This window comes from Takifugu flavidus, chromosome 5, assembly GCF_003711565.1.
Source record: "Takifugu flavidus isolate HTHZ2018 chromosome 5, ASM371156v2, whole genome shotgun sequence".
NCBI classification, from domain to species: domain Eukaryota; kingdom Metazoa; phylum Chordata; class Actinopteri; order Tetraodontiformes; family Tetraodontidae; genus Takifugu; species Takifugu flavidus.
Genome location: NC_079524.1, coordinates 13,752,977 through 13,767,585, shown reverse-complemented (window position 1 = coordinate 13,767,585; position 14,609 = coordinate 13,752,977). Strand labels below are relative to the sequence as shown.

Below are 14,609 nucleotides of genomic sequence, written 5' to 3'. Positions count from 1 at the left end.
AGACCGTGTGGGACATTCTAACCTGTCCCACGCCTCCAGGATGAATAGAGGAGTGGTGGTGTTCGTGAAAGAGGAGCGACTGGTGGCTGAGTTGGTGGCAAGGGGGGTGACTCTGAATGGCGCGTACCTGCAGGTTTTCCTGCTCGCTGTGCCCTTTACTCGGGTCACTGTCTCAAGTGTTCCCCCGTTTATCCCTAATGAGGTTCTGGAGCAGGAGCTGCAGGGCTTCAGGAAGATGGCGAGTGGTCTGAGGACTGTGGGTCTGGACTGTAGGAGCGATAAACTAAGGCACGTGCTCTTGCTCAGGAGGCAGTGCTTCATGTTCCTCAAGTGTCCAACACAGACAATAGACGTGTCCTTCAGGGTGAGACATGGAGAGGGACACTACATGGTGTATGCTAGTTCTGGAAGCATGAGGTGCTTGTTGTTTAGCGATGGTTGGTGGTGGGCTGAGCTGTCCAATGAGCGTTCAATGGGAAATAAGACAGGGATGTCCTATTTCTGGACAGTTATATACCTTGGCCATTGAGCCTCTCCTAATCAACTTAAGAGCTAGGCTCTCGGGACAGACGGCAGGATGACAAAGATCTGCAAATGAACAGCATTATAAGCAGGTAAAACCCTCTCCTTCCCTCGTTGGCCAGCCGACCCGCTCATCAGCGCAGCGCCACGCATGCACGACGGGGGCAGTGACAGGGTGACACAGGTAATGTTACACTTACGCACAACACAAACACAGAGTCACTGGGACACACACAGGGCACAATGGTAGTCACGACCATGGAGGTGGAGGAGCCAGCAGGGCTGGACCTGGACCTAGGGAGTGAGTTTCTCACCAGGGAGCTGATGAAGCAGACGGCCACAAGAGTGGCTGAGACTGTACTAGAGATGGAGGATGTTGTCGTGGAGAACAGCCTCAATATATCAACCAAAAGAAAGAATACAGATACAAAGGTAAAAAATGATAAGATAAAGAAACTGTCCACCGAAGAACAGGTGTCTCCTGCTCTTGAGCCGGCGGTGGACACACCTGGCCTGCAGGACGGGCAGGTCATGGTAAGGTCGAAACACACAACCTCCCCACCACGGTGCACACATAAACAACTCACCTCACACACACAAATCACAGGACACACACAGCACCCCAATGGACACAGAGAGTGCACAAAACGCTTTGTTAGACACACAGGAAAGCAACAGTTCACGAGACATGCAGGAGACTTTTAATGATAATGATAACATTCAGGTGGAGACACATCATGGTTATTCTCTCTCAAAGATTAGGTTTTTCCTCAGGACCACAAAGGGGATGAGGTCTTTACAGGTAGAGGACTACTTCCCGGACCTCCAGCTATTTCATGAGTCCGCCAAGCACCTTGTGAGGGCTGGGAGCTTCGGCGAGCCCTCGTTTACTGACCAGGAACTATACCGCCTCAAAAAACTGCTGCTGAAGGTTCGGTCTCGTCATGAGAGCGCCGACTAGGTTACACATGTTCCCTCTGTCCATGTTCACGGGGTTGACATGCAGCCTCATCATGGCAGATATCAGGTTAGGAACTCTGAACATTAATGTTGCTCGGGAGGACACGAAAAGGGCCTCAGTTTTCGTCCTCATCACCAGCAAAAAACTGAGCGTAGCCTTTCTTCAGGAGACCCACAGCACTCCGGACAATGAGCCTGACTGGAGAAGGGAGTGGGCGGGGCAGCTGTTTCTTAGCCATAGGAGGAGCAACAGTGGACAGGTGGGGGTCCTCTTCTCCAGAGATTTTGTACCTCTCTCCTCCTCTGTAGAGGAACCTGTATCAGGTAGATTGTTAAAAAAAATGCTGTCTTTGAAAATGTTAAGCTTGTTTTTGTGAATGTGTATGCTCCCACTGCTGGGTTGGACAGGCTGCTTTTGCTAAACGAGGTAGAGAAGGTTGTCGCCAGTTGTAACAACAATGAGTTTCTGTTCCTGGGCGGAGATTTTAATTGCACAGAGAACCCCCTGCTGGACAGGAACCACCCGGAACCTCATCTGCCATCAAAAAGTACCCTCAGAAAGCTGGTGCAGGCTCGTGAGTTGTGTGACGTGTGGCGGTATTTCCATCCGGGTCAGAGAAAATTCACCTGGACCCACTCCAGGGGGAACCAGCTCTCTCTGGCCAGGTTGGATCGTTTCTATTTCTTTAGGCACCATATAAATATAGTTAAGAGGGTGTCTATCAGCCCGGTTGGTCTCTCTGATCACTCTCTCGTAAGTTGTGTTGCTTATATAAGGAATGCAAAATGTGCAAGTGCATATTGGCACTTTAACACCCAACTGTTGCATGATAATGTTTTTAATGAAGCCTTCAAAACCCTGTGGAGCAATTTTCAAATGACAAAACACAGTTACAGCTCCACATCAAACAGTTTTGTCTACAGTGCACCCTCAATGCCAGCAGGGACATGGCCAGGTCCATGAGAGACCTGGAGAGAGAAGTGGTGGAGCTCCAACTTTTGGCAGGAAAAAGAGAGCATATTCAGTCTCTCAAGACTAAATCATCTGCTTTAGGTGACCTGCTGGGTGTGGCTGCTCAGGGCGCTCTGGTCCGCTCAAGGTTCCAACACATCGCCCAGATGGATGCCCCCTCTCACTTTTTCTTTGGTCTGGAACGGAAGAATGGCCAGAGGAGGATGATACACTCCCTGAATCAAATCAAATCAAATCAAATCGGTGCATCATCAAATCAATCTTTATTTATATAGCGTCTTATACAATCAAAATTGTTTCAAGGTGCTTTCCAGAATCCCAGGGCCTAACCCCAGACAAGCAACAGTGGCAAGGAAAAACTCCCCTTTAACAGGAAGAAACCTGGAGCAGGACAAGGCTCATGTAGGGGGACCCTCCTGCTGACGGAGGGGGAAGAGGAGAGGAGAGGAGAGGAGAGGAGAGGAGAGGAAAGGAGAGGAGAGGAGAGGAGAGGAGAGGAGGAGAGGAGAGGAGAGGAAAGGAGAGGAGAGGAGGAGAGGAGAGGAGGAGAGGAGAGGAGAGAGAGGAGAGGAGAGGAGAGGAGAAGGAGAAGGAGGGGGAAGAGGAGAGGAGAGGGAGAGGAGGGGAGAAGAAGAAGGAGAGGAGAGGAGAGGAGAGGAGAGGAGAGAGAGGAGAGGAGAGGAGAGGAGGAGAGGAGAGGAGAGGAGAGGCACAGAGCACAGAAACACACAAAAAAATACACTATACAACGGGTCAGCGGGGCCGGAGGTCATCATGCAGCTCCGAAAGGCGGCGATACCTGTAAATAAACAGAGAGGGGAGGGGGGGGGGAGCAGAAAAACTATACAGGAATCATCATAACTAGTCTGCTTGATGAGGAGGAGGAAAGGAGAGGAAAGGAGAGGAGAGGAAACCATGACCCAGTGGGGTGACAGAGGCCTGTCAGGTGATCGTGTTTCCGGACCCCGGCAGCCCTGGCCTATAACAGCACAGCTAGAATGTGACCTAATGATTAGACGACCCCCTAAGTATGATAATTTTTCTATCTATGATAGTAAATGGAACTACAAAATTACCAACAATAAGCTTTTTCAAAGAGGTAGGTTTTAAGTCTGATCTTAAAACTAGCAATGGAGTCAGCCTCCCGTACCTGGACAGGGAGCTGGTTCCATAGCAGGGGGGCCTGGTAGCTAAATGCTCGGCCCCCCATTCTACTCCTAGAAACTCTGGGAACCACAAGTAGACCAGCATTCTGAGAGCGGAGCGGTCTATTGGGCTGGTAAGGTATCCTCCAAGTAGGATGCAGCTAGGCCTCTGAGGAAGGGTTTTAAAAATTATTCTAAATTTAATGGGCAGCCAATGAAGAGATGCCATTACAGGAGTTATGTGATCTCTTTTGTCAATACCTGTCAGAACTCTGGCTGCAGCATTTTGGATCAACTGGAGGCCTCTTAAAGAGTTGTTTGGACACTCTGATAATAAAGAATTACAATAGTCCAGCCTGGAAGTAACAAAAGCATAAATTAACTTTTCAGCATCAGGCTGCGTCAGTAGCTTCCTGATCTTTGTGATGTTCCTCAGGTGAAAAAAGGCACTTCTAGAAACTAATTTAATGTGTGAGTTGAAGGAGAGATTTTGATCAAAAGTTACTCCTAGATTCCTCACAGAGAGACTAGATGTTAATGAGATACCATCTAGAGTGATCATGTGATCTAATCTATCCCTGAGAGGTTCAGGACCAAACACCATGACCTCAGTTAAGGAGGAGGAAATTTGAAGACATCCAAGACTATATGTCTTAAAGACAGGCCTGAAGCTTCACTAATTGCTCTGTCTCCTCTGGTTTCATGGATAAATAAAGCTGAGTGTCATCAGCATAACAATGAAAATTTATCCCATGCTGCCGAATAATGTTCCCTAAGGGAAGCATGTACAAGGTGAAGAGGATTGGTCCAAGTACAGAACCTTCAGGAACCCCACGGCTAACCCTACTGTATGAAGAGGGAGTACCATGGACATGAGCAAACTGGTATCTATCAGATAAGTATGATCTAAACCAGTCTAGTGCTGTCCCTTTAATCCCAATCACATGTTCCAGTCTATGTAACAGGATGCTGTGATCAACTGTATCAAAAGCAGGACTGAGGTCCAGCAGAACCAGCATAGAGACCAGTCCATGATCTGAAGCTATGAGAAGATCATTAGTAACTTTAAGAAGTGCTGTTTCTGTGCTGTGATGAGCTCTAAAGCCTGACTGAAACATCTCAAACAGGCTGTTCCTCTGCAGGTGCTCCAGTCACCACCACCTTCTCTAGAACTTTAGAGATAAAAGGAAGGTTGGATATCGGCTTATAATTTGCTAATACGTCAGGATCCAGTGATGGTTTTTTAAGCAACGGCTTAATCACTGCCACCTTGTAGGACCGGGGTACATAACCTGTCACTAAAGAACCATTGATCTGGTCCAGGATAGAACTGCCTATCAATGGTGAAACATCCTTCAACAGGTGTGTTGGGATGGGATCTAAAAGACACGTGGTGGTCTTGGATTTCTGAATTAGCGATGACGCCTCAGAAAAATATATAGGGCTGAAGGAGCTTAAGGGCTCCCTTAAGGGGAAGAAGGGATACGTGGATCTAAAACACTGTGACTCTTGGTTAATTTGGCCACAGTGCTGAAAAGAAACCTGGGGTTGCTCTTATTTTCCTCAATTAAGGAAGAAAAATAAGCTGTTCTAGCCTTACGGAGGGCCTTTTTATAAACTAATAGACAGTCTTTCCAGGCTACATGATAGCTGTCAATTTTACAAGAATGCCACTTCCTTTCCAGTCTTCGCACTTTCTGCTTGAGGGTCCTGATATGTGAATTATACCAGGGGGCACACATCCTCGGATTTACTATTTTCTTTTTCAGGGGGGCAACAGAATCAAGCGTGATTCTCAGTGAGGTTGCTGCACCTTCTGCAATAGAGTCAACCTCAGCAGGGCTAAGTTTATAATGATTTACCCCTGGGGAAACACACGGTGGTCCTGGGATTAGTACAGGGATCACTTCCTTAAACTTAGCTATAGCATTATCTAAAAGACATGTGCTATAGTAAGACTTTGTTCTGAGGATAGAAGAATCCTTAATCATAAATGTGAAAGTGATCAAAGAATGGTCTGACAGGAGTGGGTTCTGAGGGAACACTGACACATGTTCTACCTCAACACCATAAGTCAGAACTAGATCTAAGGTGTGGTTGAAGCTATGAGTTGGTTGGTTTATCTGCTGGAGGAAACCAACTGACTCCAGTAATGAAATGAAGCTATTTCTAAAGTTGTCATTTACAACGTCACAACATCGTTACAACATGGATATTAAAGTCTCCAATGATAATGACTTTGTCTGTTCTAAGGACCAAGTCAGATAAGAAATCAGATAATTCAGACAGGAACTCTGAATGTGGCCCAGCAGGGGGCCGATATACAACTACAAACAAAAGTGGCTTTTCTATCTTCCAGTTCAGATGGGTGATGCCAAGAGTCAGGCTTTCAAATGAACTGGAGCCATATTTTGGTCTAGGATTAATTAATAACTTGGAGTGATAGATTGCTGCCACTCCCCCTCTTCGACCAGTAACACGTGGAATATGATAATTAAGATGGGTAGGAGGAGTAGATTCATTTAAGCGAACATACTCCTCCTCCTGAAGCCAGGTCTCAGTAAGACAAAATAAATCAATGTGATGATCCGATATCAGGTCGTGCACTAACAGGGATTTACACAAAAGAGATCTAATATTTAACAGTCCACACTTAATTGTGATATTAGTTTCTCCAACTTGTGCTTTAGTATTAATTTTAATAAGATTATGGTGATTGACCGCTCCCCTGCTCTGTGCTTGGTAAACTTTTAACCGTGGAACAGAGACTACCTCTATAGTGTTAAATATGTTATTGTTGGCAGATGAGGGTTCTAAGGAAGCAGCAGAGAGGTGTGTAAGACTACAACTCTGCATCCTGGTCTGGACCCTGGATTGTCAGGTCACTTTGGGTCTAATAAAATTAGCCAGATTACTAGAAATGAGAGAGGCACCATGCCGTGTGGGATGGACACCGTCTCTCCTAATCAGACCAGATTTCCCCCCAAAAGTGCTCCAATTGTCTATAAAGGCCACCTGGTTTTCGGGGCACCACCGTGACAGCCAGCGACGAAGCGACGACATGCGGCTAAACATCTCATCGCTGACCAGATTGGGGAGGGGACCAGAGAATGCTATGGAGTCCAACATCGTTTTTGCGTAGTTACACACCGACTCCAAGTTAATTTTAGTGACCTCCGACTGACGAAGACGGGTGTCGTTGGCTCCGACGTGAATAATAACTTAACCAAATTTACGTTTACGTCTCACCAGCAGCCATACATTTGCTTCTATGTCGCCGCTCTGGCCCCCGGAATGCACTTGACTATGGTCGCTGGAGTCGGCTTCATGTAGCGCAAAACAGAGTTGCCAATTACCAGGGTCGGTTTCTCAGCGGGTGTGTCGCAGAGTGGGGAAAAGCGGTTAGCCACGGGAAGCGGGTGGTGGTGCACCGTGGGCCTTTGTTTTGGGCTACGCTTCCTACGAACCGTCACCCAGCCGACCTGGCTAGCCGGCTACTCGGCTGCTGCCGGGGGACCGCTAGCCGTAGCTATGCTAGGCGGCTCCGCAGCAGCTAGCTTATCCTGGCTACCTGACGCAACTCCAGCTAACTCCAAGCTGCGGAACCGCGTCTCAAGCTCGCTAAGTCTCACCTCCATAGCCATAAATAAACTACACTTTCTGCACCTATTCCCTTCACTAAGGGAGGCAGAGGAGTAACTAAACATTTCACACACTGAACAGACAAAGACACCGGGTGAAACAGACGGTGAGGCCATGCTAGCGCTAATAATCGGCGAAGCCCTGTATTTGTTTAATATGGGTTATTTCTCACTGTTGTTATCAGGCGACTAGAATGTCCCAAGTGTTCAAATTTTAATTAAAGTGAATACAACACACAAAGTGTTCAAAGTGTTCAATATTAAGTGAATACAACACCCCGTGCACAATGCAACCAACGAACGATTGAGAAGACAGGAAGTGACGCAATACGTTACCAGCAGGAAGTCAAGGTCTGTCTATTAACAGCACGTCTGCGGAAATATTGCTGCAAAGGTCATCGCCTGAAGGAAGTGCGAGGCAGCGGCGAGAGAATGTGTGTGAAATAGCCACGGCCAGGTTCTCAGCTGGTAACGCTCTCTGCCTCGCTTGCCAACAATGGACACGTGCTTGAGGTTAAGATTCGCCTATTGAGATTCGCCAGCGGGCGGTCATATACTACAGGGATCTGTACAGGGAGGAATGCCGGGAAGAGCCTAAGGTGGAGCAGTCCTTCCTGAGCAGTCTACCCCAGGTGGGTGAAGACAACAACGGAGAGCTTGATGCTCCTCTGTCCGCTGAGGAACTGACAAGAGCGTTGCATGGCCTGGCTGGTGGGAAAGCCTCAGGCATTGATAGGCTTCCAGCGGAGTTTTACAGGGCCTGTTTTTCTGGCCTGTTCTCGGCGAGGACCTGCTGTGCGTCCTCAGGGACAGTCTGAGCCATGGTCGGCTGCCACTGAGCTGCAGGAGAGCCGTCCTTACCCTCCTCCCAAAGAAAAGGGACCTACAGGACGTAAAGAACTGGCACCTGGTGTCCTTACTATGCACCGACTACAAGCTGCTGTCCAAGGTGTTGGCAACTCAGCTGAGAAAGGTGATGGAGAGGGTGATCCATGTGGACCAGACGTATTGTGTGCCCAGCAGGTTAATCTCTGACAACATAGCTTTAATTTGAGACATTTTGGACCTCTCTGGTTCATTGGGTCGTGGGCTTGGTCTGATTTCTCTGGACCAAGAAAAGGCTTTTCACAGGGTGGAACACCAGTACCTGTGGCGGACGCTGCAGGCCTTCGGATTCAGCCCAGGTTTCATAGCCAGGATCCAGGCCTTGTACTGTGGCATTGAGAGTGTGCTGAAGATCAACGGTGGCCTAAGTGCTCCCTTCATTGTCCGGAGGGGAATCAGGCAGGGCTGCTCAATGTCAGGGATGCTCTGCACTCTGTTTATTGAGCCCCTCCTCCAGAGACTGAGAGCAGAGCTATCGGGTTTCATCATTCCAGGTTGTCTGAGGCGTTATGTTGCGTCTGCCTACGCCAATGACATTGTTTTCATCAGTAGTCAGAACGACATCACTAACCTCTCTGAAACTGTTACTAGGTTTAACAAACTGTCATCGGCAAAGGTTAATTGGGCCAAAATTGAAGCCTTGGCATTGGGAGAATGGTGTAAGCAGCTAACATTACCGGGGGGGCTCTCCTGGAGGGCAGAGGGGGTTGAGGTACTTGGGCATCCACCTTGGTGATGAAGCCTTTATGACCAAGAATTCCTCCTGTCCAGGATACAGGCGGTTATGGTGGATTTCTTCTGGGATCGTCTGCACTGGATACCACAGAGTGTCCTTTTTCTGCAGAGGGAGGAAGGAGGACTTGGCTTGGTCCACCTGGAGAGCAGAGGAGCGACTTTCAGGCTCTAGTTTGTCCAAAGGCTGCTGTGTGGTCCATTGGATCTGGTCTGGAGACCTGTGGCTCAAGCTGTGCTGAGGCGATGTGGTGGAATGAGGTTGGCAGCAACCCTAATTTAAATGGACCTAACAGGGGTCAGATTGGATGAACTCCCAGGGTATTACAACAGACTTTTTCAGGTATGGAAGTTGTTTACACAGGGGAGACGGACCACTTGCAACTCCATTTTCTGGCTTCTGGAGGAGCCGATGGTCTATGGGGCCCGTTTCAGGTATGAGGCAGGACCACAACTGGCCCAGAAAATGCAAAAGGCAGGTGTATTCACACTGAGGCAGTTGGTCAACGTGTGTGGCCCCCGGTTGGACAATGCAGTAGCGCTGGCTCGGCACACAGGTGCAGGTCAGTGAGGGTCCTGAACCAGATGCTGGGTGGATGGAGACACCAACTGGCGGCCAGTGAGCTGGAGCTGGTGAGCGAGTTCTGTAAAGGATGGAAACCAGCCAATCATGATGACCCCTTTCCAGAAGTGAGGTTAACGCCAGTGTTGGAGAATGTTCCTGGCTCGCAACCGCTCTTGAGAAAGGTGCAGCCTGTCGATTTAAGTTCCTCGTTGGGGAAGCTTATGTACAACACACTGGTCAAGGTTCTAAACCAACGCAGCTTGGCAGGCCGTATCAACACCAAATGGAGGACGCAACTGGCCCTCACAGAGACCCAGAGGCCAGAGTGGAGGTCCCTGTACAAGTTACCTCTAACCGGGAGGGGTGGGGATCTACAATGGAGAATCCTTCATGGGGCCATCGCAGTCAATGGGTTCTTATCGCATATCAACCCAAACATCGGTGCCGAGTGTTCTGTGACCATAGAGAGACGGTGTGCCACTGTTTCTCCGAGTAAAAACCGCCTCTCTGTGCTGTTCCTGCTGCTGAATCAGATGTTCTCCCTGCTTGGTGAAGCTTTTTCACAAACTATCTTTATATATCTGGGTTTCAGATACCACAGGAGAGGGAAAGCTAAATGCCAGCTGCTGAACTTCTTTATATGTCAGGCGAAACCAGCCATCTACGTGAGCAGGAGGAACAAGATAGGCGGGTCTCTGGACTGTGATCTTCAGACCAGACCAGACCAGATCAGACCATCTTCGCTAGGATGGTCAAAGCTCGGATAAAAACGGAGTTTAATTTTTACCGAGCAACGAACAGTATTGAAGAGTTAAAGAGCACATGGTGCCTGAATGATGAACTATGTCTGGTGGAGGAGGAGGAGCTGGTCTTTGGAGGCCTCCTCAACTGAATGTGTGTTTTCTGTTTTCTTCTTGTTTGGATAATGTTTTTGTTTTTTGTAATGACAAATTAAATTGAGTTTTTGAAAAATCCAAAAAAACCTCTCTCTCTATCTCTCTCCTCTCCCCCTGGTTTCCTCAGTCGCTAGTCTCTGACCATGTGACCTGTCATGCAGGTTAATGGCAGTAGAAGAAGAGCTAAAGAAGGACCATTCTGACATGCAGGCCGTGGTGGACTCCAAACAGAAGATCATAGAGGCTCAGGTACTTTCACTGTAAAATGTAGGGTTTTATTGAGAAAGGTCCCCTAGAACCACTTATCTTCTGTCTTTCAGGAGAAGAGGATCACAAGTCTTGATGCAGCAAACAGTCGTCTGATGGCAGCACTGACTCAGCTGAAGGAGCGTTACACAGTCACGTCGCAGCGAAACGGCTTGTCTCCTAGCAACACCTCTTCCCTGCAGATCACTGAAAACGGAGAGTTCCGTAACACCGACAACAGCTGAGCTCCAACTTTCCGCGAAAGGATGAAGAAGTGTGAATTATGGTAATCAATAAGTATCCAACATGGTTTAACCATTAAAACTGTTGTAGCCTCCCCAGAGCTGTGGTCAACATCTGCCTCCTCCATGATGGATGTGAAACCACCTGTTGACCTTCATGCCACTTTTTAGTTGCATGTTTCCTCTTTGAACTCCTGATATCATATCCTGTTTCTCCTTGATGCTTCCCATTGACTGGTCATGTGTTCATCATCATAATAACCTGCCAGGAAGAACTTCACCTGAACGGCTCTTCTATACATTGACTTTACCTGTCCAAGAGTCATTTTCATTTGGGTTCTAATCCTCACTCAGCTAATATGGTTCTGGACTGTTGGCCTGTCTGTGGCTCCAGGTTCTGCTCTGTCTCTATAATGTTAGACCTGACATCACCCATTGGTTCCTGAAATGCACTTCATTCTGATTCTTGCTGTATTGGCACTGGTTTCTAAAGTTGTGCTTTTTGATTGAAGCACAGAGTTTCTGATCCGTGGGAGAGCTCGAAGATGGTTTCCCCTCCACATCTACACGTGACAGCCCAAAGCTGCTGGATTTACTGCTAAATGCTAACTGCTAACAAAGACTGAAGTAAACTTTCTAGTTGAGACGATGAATAACAGATGTTCATGTATGATAGAGCTAATATTAGGACTGTGGCTGATGCTACTGTGTCTGACTTTATGTTGAACTGTATCAAATTTATGATTAAAAATACAAGAAAGCAGTTTTTTCTATCACGTGTGCTGAAAATGTTTGGTTTTCGTACAGTGGTGACCTTGAGCTCAGAATCCACAGCAGGAACGAACCATCCTGAAGTGTCGGTGAAGCTGTGTGGACTAAGGCATCAGCGCTGTTACCATGACAGCAACTATTTTATTGGCTTGCCCAACATTTTGTATGGTGCAAATATGAAAGAATTTAAAGCTTTTGGAAACAGTTCTTTTTAGACCCAGTTAGCTGCCTGTTGTGATAAGTGCTGGACAAAATCCACAACATATTTAAAGTCAGTCTTCATTTGATGCCTCAAACTTCTGAAGTTTTCAAAGTGTAATTCTTTGTAAAGTGATCAACACTTTAGTCAACACTTCAGGTCGACTTTGTTAGTCACGTTGATCCAAATATTTCTAATGGTAAAAGGAAGTGTTCTACCCTGGCTGGGTCACCCAAGTGAGGATGTGTGATGATCTGAGACCCAGAGCATCGGATGATCTTGGGTTCGTTCCTGATCACGTGTCCAGGCTGTATCTACTTGGTGTTCCCATCAGCTGGTTTGCCAACGTGTCTCAAACTCTATAAAATCTATAAAGCTACACTGTCAAACACAAAAAAATAACTTGGTGTGATCTTATAATAAGCAGGGGCATCAAAAAAGCTGTTGTGGGAGGCAGCAGTCCTATTGGTTCCCCTTGCTGAGAGGTCCGTGTGGATACTAGGTAAACATTTATCTTCATCACCCTAAAATGACTCAATTTTGAAGGTGGCTGATCAAATTTTGTTTACATAAACTGTCAATAAACATTACTGTTTCAATAGTCACTTGGCAAGATATCAATAGAGGTAGACAAGCTCTCTGAGTCAGGTTCTCCCAAGAGTTCCTATGCTGTGTTCTCACCCACCTCTGAGCCTATTTTACATATATTATGTCTAATCTGACACCCAGGTCAACAACTTTCACCTCTGCAGTACAAATGATATTAATTGTTTTTATTTTGATCATTTCCCCTTGTAAATGCTGTTTAATCATTGCTGCTTGTTCCCTCTGGACTCTGTTTCTCTTGTTTTTAATCTCTCTGTGAAATTCCAGTTTCACCCATAAATAATTTAATAAACTTCTGTTCTGTAGCATATTAGGTCTTTTCAAGTTTTTTTTCTTTCTATTTTAGGTTTCTAATTCATCTCTCTGGCGCTTTCCTCAGACCAGTGACAGACTGGTTGAATTGGTTTGTGATGGTCTAAACTTGGAAAACCTTTATCTTTTAATGCATCCTGGGAACTGTGGACTCAGAAAATGCCAGTTCCAAAATGAACTAAAATTTCCAAAAGCTCAAAATAAACAATTAACTTTAGTAAAATTTGGAGTGGAAATCTCTTTCTGTGATTTTGAACTCTCCTGCCCCTTAAGTAAGACTTGGTCAGGTTGAACTTTAGACCTCCTGCCAGATTTAGAAATATGTCATTAACATAACATGTGATGACATATGATAACATAATTGTGCTATCACTGAGGGTTAGGAAAAAACAAAAAAGGGGAAATTTGCTTTGCAGAGAACCCCAGCAAACAACCACACAAACCATCCCACAAACTTGAAATGGGAGACAATCAGCACATCCTCCTAGTTCATCACGTCACCCTTCAGTTGTGTCGCCCCCCGGTGGTTTGGATTTTTCAAACACACATCCCTGTACATACATCTTTGCGTGGATTTTCATAGATTTAAAACATTCTCTAACCCCAACCCATAAAACCAAGTCTGATCGTGAAGGTGTGAGGACAAGGCCAAATGTCTTCACTTTGATAGTAGAATCCACCAGGACATGACAGGAGACACCAAAAAGGCTACAATAAACTCAAAGTAAAGAATAATGAGTTAGGAGTTCCCGAGTGTTTCCTTCTTCCCCTCCCCTTCTGTTTCTTGTCTGTCGCTGTGTCCGAAACCACACACTCGTTCCCTATTCACTACTCACTAAGGATGGGCAATACCACACTTTTGGGATTCGATACGATACCGATACTTTTTCTTGTATTTTCATCGATATCGATACCGTTCATTTCTTACTGGCAATTTTTGTCAGTCAAAATATTATTACATTTAAGACAAATACAGACCACTTATATACAATTTATTATGGTCAATTGATTACTAGGATTTCCTTATCCTTTAAACCTGCATAAGACAGTTGTTCCATAAAAACATAATTAGAACAATGTCTGACACCATCACACCTTTAGTGCACTTGAGGTATGTTATCACACTTTACTGAAGTCTCAGATTGCTTTTCAGAAATCGTATCATATTCACATTTTCTGCTTTAACACGATTGCGTCTCTGGCTGATTATTTCCTCCGGCTCTGCCTTTTGCTGACTGTGTCGGCTTGGCGCAGGCTATGTTGCAGGTTGATGCTCATTCCCTATCTCCTGTCACGTGACATGGGCCAGCTCAGTACGCCGCCAGGTATAGGGGTGTCTTGGCACATATTAATTTAAGTAACTAATCTAAAACGGCGGAAAGTGATGCATACACCCCAATTATTTTTTTTTTAGTTAGTATCGATATTTATAAAAGAACATCGATACCAAATGAGTAGCTTGTGAGTATCGATATATCGATACCACGGGATCGATCTGCCCATCCTTACTACTCACTACATGGGGGACATGGATTGAGTGAACTATGTAGTGCACTGAATTTAAAATGATCGTTCGGACAATACGGCGCACGTAAAATGACGTGAGCCTAATAATTGGTGCCGCATAATAATTACGAACCGGTCGCCAGTAAAAGTGGCCAGATCCATTTAATTATTTTTAACCCATCTGAAACACACCCCAATACATTCAGTGGTCGTTTTTTGGAAATGCAATATTTTAAGTGTGGCAGCATGGAGTTCATGCGCTGCCGATCACCTTAATTGTTCGGGCAGTTGCAGCTGTGGCGTTCCCCTTAAAAGGAGACTGTGCTGCACTGGCTGCTCTTGTTGTCGAGCTTTTGGGTGCCACGCCACAGTTTACTTGGTCCTCCTCATTTGATTGCTGTGCGGTCG

The 14,609-nt window shown here is 46.3% G+C and overlaps 1 protein-coding gene and 1 pseudogene across 5 annotated transcripts in view; both read left to right on the top strand.

Moving 5' to 3' along the window:
- The window catches only part of LOC130526490 (disabled homolog 2-interacting protein-like), a 37,106-nt gene extending 24,413 nt beyond the window's left edge, over positions 1-12,693 (top strand). For 2 of the 5 annotated variants that reach the window (XM_057034206.1, XM_057034204.1), the window contains exons 17-18: positions 10,481-10,568; positions 10,640-12,693. In XM_057034206.1, coding sequence (XP_056890186.1) covers positions 10,481-10,568; positions 10,640-10,810 — 259 coding nt within the window. In that variant the 3' untranslated portion in view covers positions 10,811-12,693. Of the gene's footprint in view, positions 1-10,015; positions 10,420-10,446; positions 10,569-10,639 lie in introns of those variants that run through there. The other 3 variants (XM_057034205.1, XR_008950759.1, XM_057034207.1) reach the window with 3 other exon arrangements.
- Positions 12,694-13,536: 843 nt separating this feature from the next.
- LOC130525990 (dynamin-1-like) overlaps positions 13,537-14,609 on the top strand; it is a 42,438-nt pseudogene continuing 41,365 nt past the window's right edge.